At 59.3% G+C, this 17,717-nt stretch overlaps 7 protein-coding genes across 7 annotated transcripts; 5 read left to right on the forward strand and 2 right to left on the reverse strand.

The window, feature by feature from the left end:
• The first annotated feature begins 234 nt into the window (after positions 1–234).
• SDRG_08983 (hypothetical protein) lies at positions 235–1,592 on the forward strand. Its single transcript, XM_008614891.1, has one exon. It carries the CDS (start codon positions 277–279, stop codon positions 1,552–1,554), a length of 1,278 nt encoding a protein of 425 aa, XP_008613113.1. The 5' UTR covers positions 235–276; the 3' UTR covers positions 1,555–1,592.
• SDRG_08984 (hypothetical protein) lies at positions 1,566–4,415 on the reverse strand (the record flags this gene model as incomplete). The annotated part of the gene is made up of 12 exons (XM_008614892.1): positions 1,566–1,958; positions 2,011–2,233; positions 2,278–2,333; positions 2,376–2,411; positions 2,460–2,567; positions 2,621–2,917; positions 2,966–3,187; positions 3,245–3,421; positions 3,464–3,966; positions 4,018–4,137; positions 4,182–4,230; positions 4,275–4,415. The coding sequence occupies 12 exons, from the start codon at positions 4,413–4,415 to the stop codon at positions 1,566–1,568; spliced, it is 2,325 nt and encodes a 774-aa protein (XP_008613114.1).
• Positions 4,416–4,874: 459 nt separating this feature from the next.
• On the forward strand, positions 4,875–10,081 carry SDRG_08985 (hypothetical protein). The gene is made up of 16 exons (XM_008614893.1): positions 4,875–5,975; positions 6,033–6,183; positions 6,240–6,400; positions 6,443–6,796; positions 6,840–7,002; positions 7,046–7,243; positions 7,293–7,405; positions 7,454–7,543; positions 7,593–7,757; positions 7,803–8,035; positions 8,077–8,520; positions 8,573–8,636; positions 8,688–8,770; positions 8,827–9,026; positions 9,070–9,120; positions 9,169–10,081. Exons 1-16 carry the CDS (start codon positions 5,209–5,211, stop codon positions 10,042–10,044), a joined length of 4,113 nt encoding a protein of 1,370 aa, XP_008613115.1. The 5' UTR covers positions 4,875–5,208; the 3' UTR covers positions 10,045–10,081.
• On the reverse strand, positions 10,061–11,246 carry SDRG_08986 (hypothetical protein; the record flags this gene model as incomplete). Its single annotated transcript, XM_008614894.1, has 7 exons — positions 10,061–10,354; positions 10,402–10,539; positions 10,586–10,684; positions 10,737–10,888; positions 10,938–10,991; positions 11,039–11,110; positions 11,159–11,246. The coding sequence occupies 7 exons, from the start codon at positions 11,244–11,246 to the stop codon at positions 10,061–10,063; spliced, it is 897 nt and encodes a 298-aa protein (XP_008613116.1).
• Positions 11,247–11,390: 144 nt separating this feature from the next.
• On the forward strand, positions 11,391–12,361 carry SDRG_08987 (hypothetical protein). Its single transcript, XM_008614895.1, has one exon. The coding sequence runs from the start codon at positions 11,420–11,422 to the stop codon at positions 12,302–12,304; it is 885 nt and encodes a 294-aa protein (XP_008613117.1). The 5' UTR covers positions 11,391–11,419; the 3' UTR covers positions 12,305–12,361.
• Positions 12,362–13,184: 823 nt separating this feature from the next.
• Positions 13,185–15,794, forward strand: SDRG_08988 (hypothetical protein). Its single transcript, XM_008614896.1, has 8 exons — positions 13,185–13,301; positions 13,353–13,878; positions 13,927–14,270; positions 14,315–14,613; positions 14,668–14,788; positions 14,840–14,892; positions 14,939–15,179; positions 15,231–15,794. The coding sequence occupies exons 1-8, from the start codon at positions 13,218–13,220 to the stop codon at positions 15,711–15,713; spliced, it is 2,151 nt and encodes a 716-aa protein (XP_008613118.1). The 5' UTR covers positions 13,185–13,217; the 3' UTR covers positions 15,714–15,794.
• An 820-nt stretch (positions 15,795–16,614) lies between these two features.
• SDRG_08989 (hypothetical protein) lies at positions 16,615–17,717 on the forward strand. The gene is made up of 3 exons (XM_008614897.1): positions 16,615–17,063; positions 17,112–17,304; positions 17,354–17,717. The coding sequence occupies exons 1-3, from the start codon at positions 16,653–16,655 to the stop codon at positions 17,713–17,715; spliced, it is 966 nt and encodes a 321-aa protein (XP_008613119.1). The 5' UTR covers positions 16,615–16,652; the 3' UTR covers positions 17,716–17,717.

Here is a 17,717-nt window from a genome sequence, read left to right on the forward strand (position 1 = left end):
CGCCTGCCCTCGGCCTCTGCTGCTGCTGCGGCGGCCATGGGCTACAGCTGCTGCTGCCAGCTCGGGGTCGGCTCGGCTCGCCGCCGAAATATTTAAATGCTATGGATCTTATTGGTGTGAAAATAAAATGCAACTTGACGCATAAAGCTTGCTTGTTGTATGAAACATTAAAATTTATAAAAATAAGAATGTAAAAAAGCAGTGGCGCCGCTTCCGACCAATGAATTGACGCCGACCGGTTTCCACTCGTATTGGAGGTTGAAGCATTTCTATCCGATGGTCGGGCGCATGAAGGGGCTCGCCAAGAGCAAGCGCGTCTTCACGGTCGACGACGACGAGTACGACGACGGTACCGCAGCCGCGACCCACTCAGGCTCGGAGAGCGAGGCCAATGGCCATGACGACGACGACAACGACGACGTCGCCATGCGCCCCGCGTCGTCGCTGCGCGTGCGCAACTCCAACTTTGACGACGCCGACCCGGCGTACGAGGGCAAGGTTGTTCGCCGCACCGACCTCAAGAGCGACGATGAAGATGACGAAGAAGACCTTGAGCGCGAGATGCAGGACGAGTGGTCCGAAGGCGAGCCGTTCGCGGGCTCGGACGGCGACGACCAAAGCGGCAGCGACCTTGAAGAAGAGGAAGAGGAAGACGAAAGCGAAGAGGACGACGAAGACTCCTCGGCCGTCGGTGGCGGCGGCGACGTCGACGATGTCATTCGCGCCCTCGAAGAAGAAGACGCGGCCGTGCTCATGCGCGCCAAGGACATCGAGACGCAGCAGCACAAAGCCAAGCACGTGCACCACCAAAAGATGATTTGGGAGCGCTGCTTGGAGCTCCAGATCGCGATCAAGCAGCTTATTGCGACCATCAATGGCGTCGGCGTCTCGGGCTCAGACGACGAGTCGGCGAAGCGATCGGCGCTCGCGGCGCAGCTCCGGGGCTGCATGACCACGATGCATGCGATGCAGCAGGAGATGTACACGCTGCCTGAGTTTTCTAGCAGCAGCAAGCGCTCGATGGACGCGGCTGATGACATGTGGCAAGGCTGTGTCGACGAGTCGGCGGCCGCGCTGCCGCAGTACCAGTCGATTCTCAACAAGTACGCGCGGCAGGCGGACGGTGTCGCGGCCAAGAAGTTCAAGGCCGTCAACCAGGACGTGCTCGTGCAGGTGGACGCAGTCCTCGCGGACCCGCAGCGCATTCGGCGCAAGGCGCACCCGGCCCGCGACGTCTCGTCGGCTGACGACGCGACCGACTCGGAGGCGATCGAGGACCTCCAGTACGACGACCGCGAGTTTTACCAGCAGCTCCTGAAAGAGTACATTGAAAACGGCGCAAACGGGCTCGACGCCAACCTCGGCGCGAGCTTGAAGCTCAAGCGCAAGAAGAAGATTGTGAACCGCAAGGCGAGCAAGGGCCGTGTCGTCAAGTACACGGTGATGCCCAAGCTCCAGCATTTCATGTTCCCGGACCCGACGCTCCGATACAAGACCAACATGGACATTGACGAGCTCTTCCGATCGTTATTTAGCTCGACGGCAAAGGCCTAAGCCATACTACACTACAACACGTCGTCTTCCTCTTCTTCTTCCTTCTCGGCAAAGTACTCGGCCTTGACGGCTGCGACGACCGTCTCGAGGCCTGCGACGCGGTCAATTGCAGGTGCCAACAAGCCTGGCGACACCCCGAGCTTCTTGACAATGCCCACAAACTGCACGGCCTTTTCACCGACATGGACGGCCGTCGACGCTCGAATCTTCTTGGCGCGCAGCGTCCGCTCGAGCACACGGAGCTCGTCGTCCGCCATGTCCAACGCCGCATTCGCCAGAATCGCCGCGGCGTCCGTGAGCGCTTGGCCGTGCGCGTCGTACGATTGCGGGATCTTTTGCGTCGCCATTTGGGTCAACTGGTCGTTGAATGCGCTGTTTTTGAAAATCTTGTGTTTGAGTTTCACCTAATTTGGACAATATTGTACATTTGGTCGTGGTGGAAACCATGGTTTGTACCGCTTCTTTGAGGAGCGTCGTAAACTTGTCAATGATGTCAACCTTGTTCTTCGACTGGATGACGCCCGGTGCGTTCTTGATCTGGTCCGTCTTGGAGCGCAACTGCACAATGTCGGTCGATAGCGCTTGGAGATACCAGAGCCGGAGGTACGCGTGGCCCGCCGCGAGCCGCTCGGCTTCAGAAAAGTACCAGTCGCGCGTGTCCTTGTTCTTGATGAGCAGCCTACGACCTCTCCTGAGCAATTGATGACTCGAGAACGGTCGTACCGCGCCGACCACGTTTGGTTGGCGTCGACGCCCAGCGCCAGCCCATAGCCTTCGAGCTACATGGGCGTGAGAGAGCATATCCAGGAGGGACGAGGAACCTTGTTCGAGACGTCGGTCGAGTAGGCAATGGCATGCTAGTCAAGAGAGAGGACGTTGGTGCTGTGGAACGTAGAGGAGCGTACGGCTTCGTCCTTGAACTTGATCGTCACGAGCTCGTGGATCGTCGCGTTGATGGCTGCAATGTTGTCGACCAGCTTCTTGTTCGACTCCTTCCGCGCCTTCTTCTCGAGCTACACACAATACATCTTCTCTCCACGGTCTCTCTGCGCTGTTTCTGGCGCACCTGCTCGACCATGGACATGCCGCCGCCCGTCGCTTTGACCGTGTCTTCGCCGAAAATATCGTCGACTGCACTCGACGCCGCCGCGAGCTCGGCCGCCATTTGGTCCTTGACAGACCGCGCGGGCGGGCCACCACCGCCTTCGTGCGGTGGCGTCCGTGAGCCCGACGCTGCAAAGTTGCCCTGCTGGATCATCTGTTGGTGTTGCATCACCATGGCGAAGAGCTGGTCCATCGAGATGCCGCCGACGGACGCCGGGGCGGACATGCTAAAGCTGCCACGGGTTGGTGCGGGCGGCGGCTACGCACATTGTAAGCACTCATGTACAAACACAAAAGGAAGATGTACCCCGGGATCGTTGGGCGAGACAGCGTCCGGCGTCTCGAGGAGCGCGCCGTCCAAGCCCCCGGCTTTCATTTTGAGCTGCGCTTGTTCTTTGGGCATACCCATCGTCAGCAGTTTGAAAAACTTTTTGAACGCAGGGTCGTCCTTGACGAGCAGCGGGACATATGTGACCATCGGCTGCATCGGCGGCGTCATGGGCGGCGACGGCGGCGCCAGCATCGGCGGCTACGCAATCAACAACATATTTCACTGGACGATGCATGCAGGAAGATGTCGACGCACGCCAGGATCGTTGGGCGAGACGGCTTCTGGGTGGTCGAGCAACGACGGATCGAGCTTCTCCGCTTCCATCTTCATCTTGATTTGGTCGACGGGCATGTGCATCGCAAGCAGCTTGAAGAACTTTTTATACTTGGGGTCGTTCCCGACCGTCAATGGTACATAGGCCCCGGGCGGTGCCTACAGCCGGACATTGACCACAGGTCTTACCGATATTCGTACGCCGGGGTCGTTGGGGGAGACGGCGTGGGGGGTGTCGAGGAGCCCCGGGTCGACGCCATCGACTTCCATCTTGGCCTTGATCTGGTCCGACGGCATCGACATGGCTTGGAGTTTGAAGTACTTTTTGAATTTGTCGTCGTCCTTGACGAGTAGCGGGTGGTAGATCACCGGTGCGATAGCCAGTGGCAGCATTTGCGGCGCACCCATCGTCGACGGCGCAAAACTCGCGCGCTGCTCGAGCGCCTCGAGCTTGTGCATGAGCAAGTCGAGCTCCTTCTGCTTGATGGACGATGACTTGGAGAGCACGTGCTCGGGCTTGATCTGGTTGGCCTTGGCGATCTGCGCGATCGACTCTTGCGACTTGAGCATCTCTTCGATCTGCGCCTTGAGATGCGAAATCTCCTTTTGCTGCTTGCCGACGTCATTGGACTTGGTCGAGAGCTTGATGAGCGTCGCCACTTGCTCCTCGGTCAGGCCGGGAATGCCCATCATGACGGGGCCACCTAAGCCAGCAAGACGGCGTCGCACACGCATGAGAAGAAAGCACTTTATACCGATGGAGCGCGAGCTCTGTCGCTTCACAAACGACGAGGCTGCATTGGCCTTTTCTTCTTCGTCGTCGTCTTCCTCCTCTTCGCTCTCTTCCTCGTCCTCGCTGTCTTCCTTGAGGTAGACTACGTCGCCATGAGTCGCGTGTCGTTGCCAAGGAGAGACGTACCCTGGATGCAGTGGTCGCGGTGCGCTTTGAAGTGGCGGCGCAAGCAGGTCTAGACGCCACATGAGGGTTGCTTCCTGGCAGAGCTCGACGTACGTCGTCGCAGTACATGGCCTGGTGGCACTTGGAGCAGGGTAGCTTGGCCCCATCGGTCTGGCAGTACGAGCACTCGGCGGACTTCATGCCGCCTCCGCGGAGCGCGCGCATGAGCTCGTCGTCGCTGTCGCTGTCGGCCATCGTTGACTTTGACTTTGCCCTTGCCTTGTCCAGTTGTGTCATCTCCCCGTGTCATGTCCAGCGTATCTTGTTCATTCGATTAAAATAGCTTGCGATTTGTAAGCGAAGCCATCGTATTTAAATGCATCGGGGCGGTGGATAGCTATACGTTGGCTAGACGCACGCAAACTTCCATTTCTGCAAGATATCACCGCCGGTGGCCAAGCATCTTGGACGGCTTTAGAGCTTGTCGTGTGCGCTCCATGTCCCTTCGCCCATCGCCATCGATGACGGCTACCTGTACAAACCTTGGTGGCGGCATGTGTGATAGAATCGACGTTGGTTTTCGCAGCGACATGTTCAGTCCCCACCTTCTTCGTCCGACGGACAAGCATGTTTAGGGGTCGTACCCTGGGTCCTACCAAATCGACGCATATGAGTCTATGAGTTTATGAATATATTTGTATATTTGCTCCTATTCGTTCTTGCCGGCGAGAGCCCTGCTCCCATGCGATTCGACTTGCCAGGGTCGCACGTTGTTCAGCCGCGCACTCGTGACGGAGCGCGAGGAGGTTGAAGCGTCGAGCCCTTTGTGCGACCAACACAGTAGATTCTGATACGCCTCGTGAAGACCTCAGTATTTAAAGCTTTGCCACTTCAAGCCAAGCGATCGAGCCCTTGATGAGGTGTCGTGGCCAGCACACTGCGTTCTGCGGTCACTGCAGGTACCGACCGAGTTGGTGCTTCTTCTGACAAGTCATTCGGCTGACGCACCAGTTGTCGACGGCTCTGAAGCCTCCAGTCTCGCCGTCGCATGTGCCTCGTCGAGGAAATGCCTGAACGGTCTCGGTGCTTTTTCTACGTTGCACAATCTTATTGCTTGCATATTGGATATCTACGCATCTTATTGCTTGTGCAATGTGAGAAACGAGCGAAACGTCCGAGAGGACACAGCATGTACTTTGTCGACGCCCGCAGCGAGGCCGACGACGTTAACGCCAACGACCGGCGGCGACCGATCGCTGCGAAGCGTCAGCGCCGAGAGGCGCCGCGTGGCCTCGTGCCAGGGCAGCTTCGGAGCCTCGAGCCGGCCGCGCGCCGTCTGCCCAAACCGCAAGCGGTCATTCGACACGAGCCGATCGACTACCTCGCGCTGCGACGAACAAGTTCGAGCACACAAGCGCTCTTGCGCAACCGCGAGCTGGTGCGCGAGATCCTCGCCCCGGCCTCGCCCGAGAAGAAGCCAATCGTCGCTCCACCCTCGATCCACGACCGCGTTGCCGCCTTGGCCGCCGCATCTTTCCATATGCAAGACGCCGTGGCACCTGTCGTCTACGCCCCCGACGACGATCCGACGACCGTCTCCTTGCGCGATGCCCAGGTCGCCCGCGCCACAAAGGCCCTCGCGGCTCTGCGTGTCGAGCGTGCGCAGCTCACTGCGGCGTGCGAGAGCGATACGCAGCAGATTCAAAGCGTCCTCAACGACGTCCGCGCCAACATCTCGAGCATGTACATGTTTACACCCACCTTTCGCATTTGGACGCGCACCAAGACACAGTCGGCGCTCGAGCGCTGGGTCACGTACGGCAACGACCATGTTTCGTGTTTGGAGCACGGCCAGATGAGCTTGTAATCTAGGTACACGGCGTGGCGCCGGGCCGAGGCCGCGCAGCTACAGCAGCTCACGCACTTTGCCGTACCGATCCAACGCGCGTTTCGTGCGCGGCGGCAGGCACTACAAGGCCGCGTCGACCGCCGCGCGCTCCGCGCTGCCCAGTGGTGGGCCGCCGTAAGAATGCCGTCGTCCTGCGCGGTCGCTCATGATGCATGGCGCATTCTGTGTAGGTGACGATCCAGGCGTGGCTGCGACGACACATTGCGCGGACTGAGGTCCAGCGTCGACGCGAATCGCAGGTTGCTGTCGCGTTGCAGGCGGGGTGGCGCGGCCGCGACGGTCGACGGCGTGTGCGGCACCTTTTGCGCGACAAACTGCGCGCGCTCTTGCGGTAGGCTGCCACGTCATATGACGTGGCAAACGGAGGCGGTAGGCACTTGTCGCCGCTGGGCACGCTGCATCGCTTGGCCTACATTTATCACGGCAACATGCGCGGTGCCGTCGCTCGGCTTCTCTCGTTGGCTGAAGACACACGCGTTGATATGGACCCGATGCTGGCGACGACGCCGCTGGCACCAGTAACCATTCGCCGCTTGCACGATGCCGTGTACGAGCTCCAAGCCCTTGTCGTGAGCCGCCAAGCCGAGATTGCGCAAGCCCAGCGCCACTACGCTCTCCAGCGCGCACTGCGTCTCACGCGCGTGCGCGCGGACGACGCGGCGCACAAGTCGACGCTGCTGGCCGAGGCCATGGCCCGTCATTTTCGAGCGAACGAGCGCCTCCTCATGTACCTAGACTCCTCGCATCTCCGTGGTTGCAACTGCGTGTAGGTACAAGGAGGAGATGGACGCCAAGGAACGTCGGCGCGCCGAGCAGCATGCGGCGGGGACCGCCCTCTACCGCCAAATTTTGCTCGAGCGCCGCGAAGAAGACGAGAGCTGCCTTGCCATGCACATCCAGGAGATGGAAACGCGCCACTACATTGCAGAAGACGTGCGTGCGCATCATCGACACAGCGCACTCATGGGGTATGTAGCGCTGGCGGTCGGCCGACAAACGTCGTCGCCTCGGCGAACTCGACAAGGTGGAGGCGTGGCAGCGCGCGCAGGACGATGCCGCCGCTGCGCGCACCAAAGTGCTCGCGAACGAACTCGTGGCGCATCAAGCCACGGTGCACGCGGCTGCTACGCACGAACGCATCGAGCGTGACCAAGCATGGCTTGCCAAATCCAAGGTGCCACCACAGCTCCCTTCGTGCAACGATTGTGTGAGCCGGGGACTAGGACGATGCGGTGATCCAGCAGGCTCGGATGGCGGCGCGAGAGGCGGCCAGAGCTGCGGAAAAGGCACAGCGCAAAGCGCGCAAGCTGCAAGCAATCCAAGCACAGCAGCAGCGGTGCGGCAAGAACGTTGTATTTGAGTGCGTCACGTCTGCACGGTCTAGAGCCCGCGAGTTGGCCGCGGCCAGGGCCATCAAGCACCAGGAGCTGGCCGCCGAAGAGGCGGCGCGAGACCGCATGCTTGCCGAAGACATGTACAACCAAGTTGCTAATGGTCTATAACCACCGATGCAATGTACTCAGGTGCATGCGTCGACTGATCACCGAGCAGAAAAAACAGCTCGAAGCCCAGCTCTGGGCGGCCCAGCGCGCAGCTGCGCAGCGAGCCAAGCCAGATCCGCTCGCCCTCGACCCCGCGGTCTTGCCGCTGCGACAGACAATCGAGCGAGAGCGCCGCGCTCGGCTCGCGTACGCTGCATAAACGCTGCATCCGATGGTCATCATGAGCTGTAGAATGGACGCAGAAGAAGCTGCGATGCGTCGTGTGATGCACGCCGACGCCAAGGCGGCGTATCTAGCGGCCGCGCGGCTTCGCAAGCGACAGCTGGACGCGGACGCGCGCGCCGAAGCGAAAGAGCTCATGGCCATGGCCGACGAAGAAGCGCTCGAGCAGCGACGGCTCGCTGCCGTGCGCAAGGCCGACGAATATGCAGCGACGCTGCGGGCGATGCAAGCGGCCGACGAAGGTACCATGCTCGCTTCAACCTCTGCTTTCATGGCGGTGCAGCGTACAACAAGAAGCTCGCGGACCGCCTCTTTGAAGCCCGGTCGCGCAAGCTCATGCACAACGAGGAGATGCGTCTTCGGCGCCTGCTCCGTGAACTGCGCATCCGAGAAGAGTACCACGAGCGCAAAGAGCGTCGCAAGATGCAGGCGGAAGAGGCACATATGCGCCAGCACGTCGCCGACGTCGAGAAGCGCCGGCTCAAGCGGCTTGAATGGACGCGGCGGGCCGAGATGTGCGTCGAAGACATTCGTAGTCACCAAGTGCGCGACCTCGAAGCGTGGGGGTTGCAAATCGGGCTTGCGTTCTGGCGACCACTCGAAGAAAAGACGCTGCAGGCCTACGTCATCGCGTACCCGACGCTCCTGCGCTGGAACATTCAGTTTATCCACTTGGTGACGGGTGTTCGCGGGGACCCCCCGTGGAAAAAAGTGACGTGGACGCCGTGTACGCTGCAGCTTGAAAACACTTATAGTCTGTCTGACAAAACGCCTTGTAGTGGTCGCGCCGGAAGCGGTGCATGCTTCTTTAACCCACGCGCAAGAGCGTTGGCAGCGTCTTCGGTAGCACCCCTCTCTTCTTATCCGTCGGCGACGGAGCTGTAATGCGATTAGACAATCGTACCTGCCACGAATCGAGGCCGCACGCCTCGCCACGCAAGGCTACGTGTGCCTCAGTGCCGGCGACCTTGACAAAGGTGCTTTTGCATCATCGTCACGAGCACGACAACCGCAGCGAACGATACATATGTAGCGCAAAGTAAACTCCGGGCAGCGTACGAGGCTGGCTACAAGGGCGCGCAGGTAGTGCGTGCGATCGCCAAGTGCTACGTGCAGCTCTACGAGCGCCATTGCCGCGACCATGACATCCGCATGGGCCGCGTGTGGTACACGCAGGCCAGCAAGCACGTTGAGCTTTCCATGTCGCCTTCGTTTCTCGTCGAATATGCTCAAGTAAAGACTCTAGCAGAAAATGAATATGCCACAGGACATTTAGGCTCTCTATCTCGCTGGGGCCCTTCAACATGCCGCCGAGGTCCTCGCGACGGTACAGTCCTCTGCCTCTACCATCAAGTGCAATATGGGGTGAGTGCAGGTCATTTCCGGCTTTCCGACCTTCGAGCAGCTCCCCCGTGTCATCTTTCGTGCGGCAATGCTCTTGTGGTCGCTCGAGCTCTACGACCAGAGCAAGGACTACCTCGTGTACCTCCTCGAGGCGCCGCCGCCGCCGTGGACCGACGCCGAGCTCCTCTTTCTCATTGGCCGCCTCTACACGCTCGAGAACGACCCGCGCCAAGCGGCGTTGGCGTTTGACGATGCGTACCGCCGCTGGAAAGTGCAGTGGGCCTTCTCCGGTCGCCAGCTGCAGTTTGGATCGACCAAAGTGTGGCTCACGCACGCTACTGTGTGGCGCGACCTCGCTTCGAAAGCGCTTCGCCACCGCGAATATGTGCTCGCAAAAGACTTGTTTCAGCAAACCATCAAGCGCCGTGTGCGCGAAGCGCAACAGGGCGACGAAGACGCGAGTACGACCAGTGACGTCGATGCGTGGTCGCTCGATTGGTTCCACCTCGCGCAGAGCCACACGGGGCTCTGCGACAAGGCCAGTGCCGCGACCGCCGTCAAGCACTGGCTCACGCAACACCCGTACATGGACCAGCTCCTGACCAAGTGCCAAGCGTGGTCGGCCTCCCATTGGGCGCACATTGGACTCGCGCTGCGCGACGACTACCGCCACGTGCACGCCGTCACAGACGTGACGCGATCTGAGAACGTCATCACCAAAGTGCCGCTGCACGAGAAGCGGCTCAAGCAATTGTGGCAGCGACACAAAAAGGTCCAGCAGCCCAAGAAGGCCAAGCGGACGACCGCCGAGTTGCGCGAGTGGCGCGCGGTGACCGACCCCAACACCCACCGCACGTTTTACGTGCACGCGACGACGTTGGCGATCTCATGGGACAAGCCAATCTAGTTCTTATTGCTGCTGCTTAGTCAAAGACCTTGGTCGCATGCGACTTGACCGTCGCAAGGACGTGGGCTTGGAGCTTGGCCACGATCGGACACGGCGGAAAGGTGATGTCGCCGGCGTCGTAGATGAGATGCTGGATCGGCAGCACAAAGCGCGACGTGCTTGTCAAGAAGGCACCCGACCAGCGCGGCGCGTCATCCATGTGTGGCGGTGTCAAGCGCACGGGAATCGAGAGCGCGTCACAGGCCTCGAGCACGAGGTCGCGCATCGTGCCCTTGAGAATTCCGTCGTCGGCTGTCACAAGCGTCTCGTCCTAGTTACACAATGGGATGGTCTCGGTCATGGACGAGTTGGCAGTACTTGGACAACAAAAAAGTTCGATTGCGACGCTTCGTACAAGAGACGCGTGGACGGCTCCATGAGCACGAGCTCTTCCGTGTCGGGGCGCATGGCATCGTAGAGCGCTTGGCGATCTTTGGCCCACTGCAGATCCTTGACCTACTTGCATCGACAGGAGACTTGCAGGCGCCGCAAGAGGGCGTACCAGGGGGTTCTTACGCGGCGTCCCCGCGACCTCGACCTGGATGTACTTGCCGTCCTTGGAGCCCATGAGCCCAATGTGGCACAACACATCGCCTTTGCCCTACGTGTACATACATAAGTATTGTTGTGTGGGTATGCATCGAGATGCATACCGGTTCCTGGATGACTTGGGACATCGAGGTTGCATCGGGGCTTGGCTGCATGACCAGCGTCAGCTTGTACTCTTGGTGCGGCGGGAACGCATTGTCGCGCTGCAAGTCTTGCATGGCGGCACGCAGCGTTGAGAGCACGCGCGGCTTGATCACTACAGCGCAGAATATGAGCTGGCAGCGCTTGGGCAGGATCGCATATACGCTTGACGAGCTCGTCGTCAGATGCGTCCTTGACAATGCCGGGCGTAGGCTGCACTACAAATACAAGAACGATGACAAGGCGTAGCCATAGGCGAACGGACCGAGGCGCTTCAGATGGCTCTCGAGAGCAAACACAAACTTGGACTGGACGGTGCGGGCGCCGCTGTACACGCCTAGCCGTAGCCAGTGAGGTGTCGCCCAGAACGGCCATGCTTGCATACCCTTGGGGCAGGCGAGAATGAAGGCCGAGCCGTCCTTCTCGCATGGGATCGCGACGCCGTTCTTGGCGGCGGCCATCACTCGGCGCATCCTGTTCGATCCTTCGGGGTACTTCCCAAACTGCGACCATGTTTCAAACCGCTCGTGTTGCATTCCGTTTTAAACATGTGTTTAGAACAGTTGAATAAAACGTCCTTATCCGGTATCTGTACGGATACCAGGACTTCTTCACAATCCGAATCGGCAGCAGAAGCAGGAGCAGCATGCCAGACGCGACGGCCTACTCCACCCTTGGCCTGCGCGTGGTCGTCGGCGTTCTCGTCGGCTTTGCCGCAGCCCGGCGCGGTCTCAAGAAGAAGTCGCTCGATCGCTCCGGCGCCATCGCTGCCTTCCTCGTCGGCGCCATCTCCATGGCCTGCGGCTACCGCTTTGGCATCCTCCTCCTTGGTTTCTACTTTTCGGGCTCCAAGCTCACGACGTTCCAAGAGGCACAGAAGGCCACCTTGGACGCCTCTGTCAAGGAAGGGGGACAGCGCAGCGCGCGCCAAGTCCTTGCCTGCAGCCTCCTCGCGTGCATCGTCTGCATCGTCTACGCCATCCTCTACCTCGACGACGCCCCGCTGAATGCGTCGGCACGACCGACTGCTACGTTCCTCTGGGGCTGCTACATTGGGCACTATGCGTGCTGCGCCGCAGATACGTGGGCGTCGGAGCTTGGTGTGCTTGCACCAGGCGCGCCAATCCTCATCACCAACTGGTGCAAGCGTGTGCCTCCGGGCACGAACGGCGGCGTCTCGTTCGTAGGCACTCTCGCGTCAGCGGCCGGTGGCGCGTTTATCGGGCTCCTCTTCTACGTCTACGGCGCTATCTTCTTGGCATCGTCCAGCGTGCCCCAATGGCCGGCGATTCCGTTTGGTCTTTGCATGGGCGTGCTCGGATCTGTCTTGGACTCGGTGCTTGGCGCGACGGTCCAGATCACGTGGTACGACGAGTCGGCGCAAAAGATCGTGTCAGCACCAGCAACGCACGAGCCTTTCGCCTATCGGCACGTGTGCGGCTACGATGTCCTCTCGAACGAGCAGGTGAACCTCGTCTCGGTCGCACTTACGACGCTTGGCAGTGGGTATCTTGCCCAGTACTTCTTTTAAGGTCATAATAAAGAACCGACTGCTGCAGAGCTGGATGTAGTAGCTCGTTCAAGTCCACCTCGTTGTCGAATCGATCACGCGTGGAGGGCTCATGCCAACGACACCAACATAACCGTGTATATGCGTGCTTGCGTGTGCAGCAGGAACGTTCGTGACCGTCGTCAGCACTGATCGTCCGTTGCCACAGCCGCTCGCATGAGCCCATTTCCCAGCCAGCACCTGCGCCATTGTACGCTTTGCAGCAAACTTGTTCATGCGCATTTTCGATGCCAAGATATCCCGGGTATACAAGAGCTTTGAACTGTTAGCTTCACATGGCGAGAGCGCTCGTGAGTCCACGCTGATGGGCAGCATCCGACTCCCAACTTCAACATCAACCGTGCTCACCGCTCCACCGGGCGGGATCTCACGCGCAAAAAACGCAGCAAGAGACCGCCAAAGTACACGTTGAGCAGGTGGTATTTGCATCAAAAGTCAAATAATCAGTGATCTAACTAGCATTGAACCAACGACGCTTCTGCAAAGCCACCACAAGGACACTAGGATGACGACACTGCTTGAGAAAGTAGCAAGTACAGTGGTAGCCGTATGTCTATTAAGCACGACTTGTCTACGTATACATCGTCTGAAGGACAACTACATGTCCTTACTTCCTCCGCCTGCCTCCGCCGCCTCGTGTGCGGTTGGCTTCAAGCGCCATTTCCCTCCACTTTTTTAATGCTTTGCACCCAATATATTATTGCAACAATCAAATCGCCATACAAATATGGAGTTCAACGCACGACATAATAAAGAACGACCACCCGCGCTAAAGATATAAGTTCAACATGAACGCGCCAATCAGCGGCCAGCGAAGGTGGCCAGCCCGTTTCGTCATCATTGGATCTTGGCCGTCGGCAGCAAGCGGAGTGGCATGGCGCGGCCCCATGAGCAGACGCTCTTGAAGCGGTCCGCCGTCTACTACATGCGCTTCTGGCTCTACATCACGGGCCTCCAGGTAGACCTGCATGCGCATGAAGCCGCTGCTTAACGAGGTACAATCGCGTAGTCGCAAGCCACCCTATGGCGCAACTTGGTTCTCGACTGGCGCTTCCGCGGCTCGACCAAGGAAGGCCTGTACGTGCTTACGCGCAACCTATTGCATCTGCTGTGGCGCTCGGTGCGCCTTCTCATGGTCCCGGATGTCTTCTTCCGGTACTTTGTCGCGACCTTTTCGCTGCAAATGCTCTTTGAGCTCTGGCAGCTCGTCAAGCAGCAGCTCGTCAAGCTCTGGCTGCAAACGTCCGCCAAAGGCCGCCGGAGCCTCAAGCTGCGCACGGCGCTCGCAAAGGCCAAGACGCTCTCGGAGCGGCAGACCATTGGGTCGGAGCTCGACGTCATCGAGGGCCATGACAAGTGGCGCAAGGACCCGTCCGCCGGGCTCTTCCACTACGAACGCGTCCAGAAGAAGATCGCCATGTACCGCCGCCTCATCGCCGAGAAGGATGTGCTTGGCATTATGTTTTCGCTGCGCGCAGGGCTCTTGCGCAAGCACTGGGGCCTCGGGAACCCCGCGCTGTACGACGTGAGCTACAGTACGTCCTACATGTTTGAATTTGACGATCTCACGCCGCCGTGTCTAGTTGGCACCAAGCACCTCGTGGACGAGTACTTGGACACGATCCTCGAGTCGATGGATCTCGTCTTGCGGGCCAAGGGCACCGAGTCGACGATCGGGTCTGCCGACGACGTGAGCAAGCAAGAGCTCAGCATCGACAACAAGCTCGCGTTCTTCAGCGAGACTCGCCATGCGTATGGGCGGTCGGCGCTCATGCTCAGTGGCGGCGGCGGCCTTGGCTTGTACCACTCGGGCATCATCAAGACGCTCGTGGACGAAGACATTCTGCCGACCGTCATCTCGGGCGCGTCCGCCGGCTCGATTGTCGCGGGCTGCGTCGGCGTGCGCACGGACGACGAGCTCCAAGATGTATAATGTGTGTCGTGAGGCCAAGGACTTATGGATATGTGTAGCTCTTTACGACCGAAGCCCTCAACCTCCGCTTCTTTGGCACCAACGTCACGGCCAAGGACGTTGCGCAGTACACGCCGTCGTGGCTCGCAGCGCTGGAAGACGTGCTGCCCACGCAGGCCTTCCGCAATGTGCAGGAAGGGTACGTCGTCGCGGCGCGCTTCCTCGACAAGGGCTACATCCTCGACAATGCCATTTTGAAGGAGTGTCTCCAAACCAACATGGGGGACTTTACGTTCCGTGAGGCGTACGACCGAACCGGCCGCATCATCAACATCACGGTCACGCCGTCCCAGTCCACGTACGAAACCCATATCTTAGCGTGTGGAAATCGTCTAATGGTGTCGCGGTGTAGGGACTACCCGCAGCTGCTCAACTACCTCACGGCGCCCAACGTACTCGTGTGGTCGGCGTCCCTTGCGTCCTGTGCGATTCCGCTCATCTTTGCTCCCGTGGAGCTGCTCGGCAAAGACCAAGTACGCTTCCTAGTACTGGTCGACTGCCTATCTCACTATCTTTTGACGTAGCATGGCAATATCGTGCCCGTGTACCGAGAAGGCCTCAAGTGGAGCGATGGCAGGTATATATATTCTCTCGTATCTGGATGGACGTAATGGTTGGGATAGTGTCGAGTGCGATTTGCCCATGGAGCGGTTGAGTGAGCTCTTCAACGTCAACCACTTTATCGTGAGCCAAGTCAACATCCACTACAAGTTCATTTCCGGCTATGCGTCGCTCGGTGGCGGCGACATTCTCGGCTTTCTCAAGAAGCAGATGAAGGCGTACATCAAGAACATTGCCGAGTTTGGGCTCAACACGTCGGTGCTCAAATTTTTCGGCATCGGTCTCGTGCCCTTATTGACGCAGGTACGATGTTTGCATTTCCGAGGCTAGATTATCGCATCGGCTTTTGGTTAGACATACGAAGGCGACGTGACGATCCCGCTCGCGTCGCAAGTGTCGTTCCACGAGATGTGCAAGCGCGTGCTCGTGAACCCGTCTCGGCGCGAGTTTGACTCGCTCGTGCTCTCGGGCGAGCGCGCGACGTGGCCCCATCTCTCGCGCATCCAGACCATGTGCCGCATCGAGTATGCGTTGGAGCGCGCCGTGCGCTACTTGCGCGGCGAACAAGCGATCGAAGACGAGAAGCGCACGGGCGTGAGCAGCCTCGGCCGCGTCCCGTCCTTTTACACGTCGTCGAGCTCGATGAACCTCACGGGGCTCCTGCCGCGCAAGCCGAGTGGCGGCCAGCTCAAGGACCCCAGCCCCAACGGTACCAAGTCGGTGATTCGCCGCAACAAGTCGGTCAACGTTGCAGGCGCCGTCATGACGATGGAATCGAGCTTTAGCTCGTTTGGGCGCGCATCCAACAGCAGCCTCGCCGACGCCAGCACGTCCTAGATCCCCTGGTGCGGTACTACGTCATAGTACATAGAGGAAGACACCTTTTTCCATCCGGAATGCTACGTGGCCCGCAACATCCTTGATGCGTTCGTCTTGGTCAAGCAGAAGAGGCATGCATGATTGTACAACACATCAAGGTGAGGGTGAGAAGTTGAGCCGAAATGACTCGACGCACCGTACACCCACCGAACGACGCAGCGGCCAAAGCGGCGCGGCTGGCGAAGGACCGACGCGCCAAGGAAACCGATGTGGGATCTATGCTTGACTTGGACGATACAAGTCAGAGCTCTCGTCTGTCGCCCTGACGCAAGTGCGTGGGGAGAAGAGCGAGCTTCGTGTTGGGAGGCTGCCCAAGAAGGGACTGGTGGGCGGGTTAAAAGGAGTAGCTAAGGTGAGCGTGCTGCTTGGAGGCGACTTCTTTGGAAACGAGCTTGAACCGACGCTGACAGTTGCCGCCTTGCTAAAACGGTGGTTCGGGCAACTGCTGGAGATGGAGATGGAGATGGCCTTGCTTGGCCAATAACACTGCTTCACGCGTGCCGCATGAGACTAGGCCTACAAGCACCAGCGACCTTGCCGTTGGATCTGCACGTCCATGGACTATATATGCATGGCATGCAGGTCCAACACTGCTCGGCTCTAGTACGAACCCTACATGCGTGCGATCACGCTCCGAGAGGACTCGACGAGGTCTCGCATGTACGAGTCGTACTGGTGCCTATGAGTGCTGGAGAGGACCTTTACGCCATCCATAGTCCATGGACGGCAGTTCTTGACGGCCAGTTTATATCGATAATACCAAATCTATCTATCCAACGTTCTATCCAACTATGTATCTACCTATCTAGGTATCGATCGATCCTTGCAGAACGGTTGAACCTGAAATAGGAACATCGTAGTGAGCGGAGGTGCGAAACCGCAAGATACAAATCTACCATGAGCGACGACGAAGGGGCACCGCGCCTCCAGGCGTTCTGCAGCCGCTTTGGCATCGAGGTCGAAGACGACGACGACGACGTCGAGGAGCTCGACCTCTCGGAGAAAGAGCTCTCGGAGCTGCCGCCCGACCTCTTTGAGATTGAAGCGTTCTGCGACGCGCTCAAGACGCTGTGCCTCGAGCGCAACCAGCTGCGCACGCTGCCGGACGCGCTCGGCAACCTCCGCGCCGTCACGGAGCTCTACCTCCGCGAGAACCAACTGACGTCGCTGCCGTCCTCGATCGGCGACCTCAAAGAACTCGACTCGCTGTATCTCGAAGACAACCAGCTCACGGTGGAGGGCATTCCGGACGCCATGCGCACGCTCTCGCAGCTCAAGGGCCTCTGCTTGCACCGCAATCGCCTGACGGTGCGCACGCTCCTCGCATGATGGGGGTGTCACGAGCCCAAATTGTAGGCGGTGCCGCTCTCGCTGCTCGCACTCACGTCCTTGGAAGAGCTCTACCTGGACAACAACCAGATTGAGAGCCTCCCGGACGAGATCGGCCAGCTCGTGCATCTCCGCGAGCTCGATATGCCGGGCAATCGACTTACGAGCCTGCCGAAATCGTTTGTCCAGCTCACAAAGCTCGAGATTTTGCACATGGAAGGTCGTCTCTGTCCATATAGCAAGGTGGGTAACGAGGACGTCGGCTGTAGGCAACTGCCTCGAGACGCTGCCGAAAGGACTCGGCGGTCTCGTCTCGCTGCGCAAGATCTACTTGCAGGACAATGCGATCACGAAGCTCCACGCGTCCCTCGGCCGCTGCACCAAGATGGAGGTCATCAACATAGAAAACAACAAACTCACCAAAGTCGCCAAGCGCATTGGCGACCTGCCCAAGCTCAAGCACCTCTTGCTCGCGAGCAACAACATTGAGACGCTGCCGTTCAACCCTTACGAGAAGGCGCCCGGCCTCCGACGACTCACGCTCAGCGGCAACAAGCTCTCGCCCGACATCCTCAAGCTCGAACACCACGTGCCGTCGGACGCGGCGATTGCAGAAGGCGACGACGAGTGACA

The sequence above is a fragment of the Saprolegnia diclina genome (genome assembly GCF_000281045.1).
Source record: "Saprolegnia diclina VS20 unplaced genomic scaffold supercont1.28, whole genome shotgun sequence".
Lineage (NCBI taxonomy): Eukaryota > Oomycota > Saprolegniomycetes > Saprolegniales > Saprolegniaceae > Saprolegnia > Saprolegnia diclina.

Coding starts and splice junctions, on each gene's coding strand:
- SDRG_08983 (XM_008614891.1), top strand. CDS start 277: ATGGTCGGGCGCATGAAGGGGCTCGCCAAGAGCAAGCGCGTCTTCACG.
- SDRG_08985 (XM_008614893.1), top strand. CDS start 5,209: ATGTGCCTCGTCGAGGAAATGCCTGAACGGTCTCGGTGCTTTTTCTAC. Junction 7,544..7,592: donor CGCATGCTTGCCGAAGACAT/GTACAACCAAGT, acceptor CAATGTACTCAG/GTGCATGCGTCGACTGATCA. Junction 8,521..8,572: donor AAAAGTGACGTGGACGCCGT/GTACGCTGCAGC, acceptor AACGCCTTGTAG/TGGTCGCGCCGGAAGCGGTG.
- SDRG_08987 (XM_008614895.1), top strand. CDS start 11,420: ATGCCAGACGCGACGGCCTACTCCACCCTTGGCCTGCGCGTGGTCGTC.
- SDRG_08988 (XM_008614896.1), top strand. CDS start 13,218: ATGGCGCGGCCCCATGAGCAGACGCTCTTGAAGCGGTCCGCCGTCTAC. Junction 14,614..14,667: donor GTCACGCCGTCCCAGTCCAC/GTACGAAACCCA, acceptor GTCGCGGTGTAG/GGACTACCCGCAGCTGCTCA. Junction 14,893..14,938: donor CTCAAGTGGAGCGATGGCAG/GTATATATATTC, acceptor TGGTTGGGATAG/TGTCGAGTGCGATTTGCCCA.
- SDRG_08989 (XM_008614897.1), top strand. CDS start 16,653: ATGAGCGACGACGAAGGGGCACCGCGCCTCCAGGCGTTCTGCAGCCGC. Junction 17,064..17,111: donor TGCACCGCAATCGCCTGACG/GTGCGCACGCTC, acceptor CCCAAATTGTAG/GCGGTGCCGCTCTCGCTGCT. Junction 17,305..17,353: donor CGAGATTTTGCACATGGAAG/GTCGTCTCTGTC, acceptor CGTCGGCTGTAG/GCAACTGCCTCGAGACGCTG.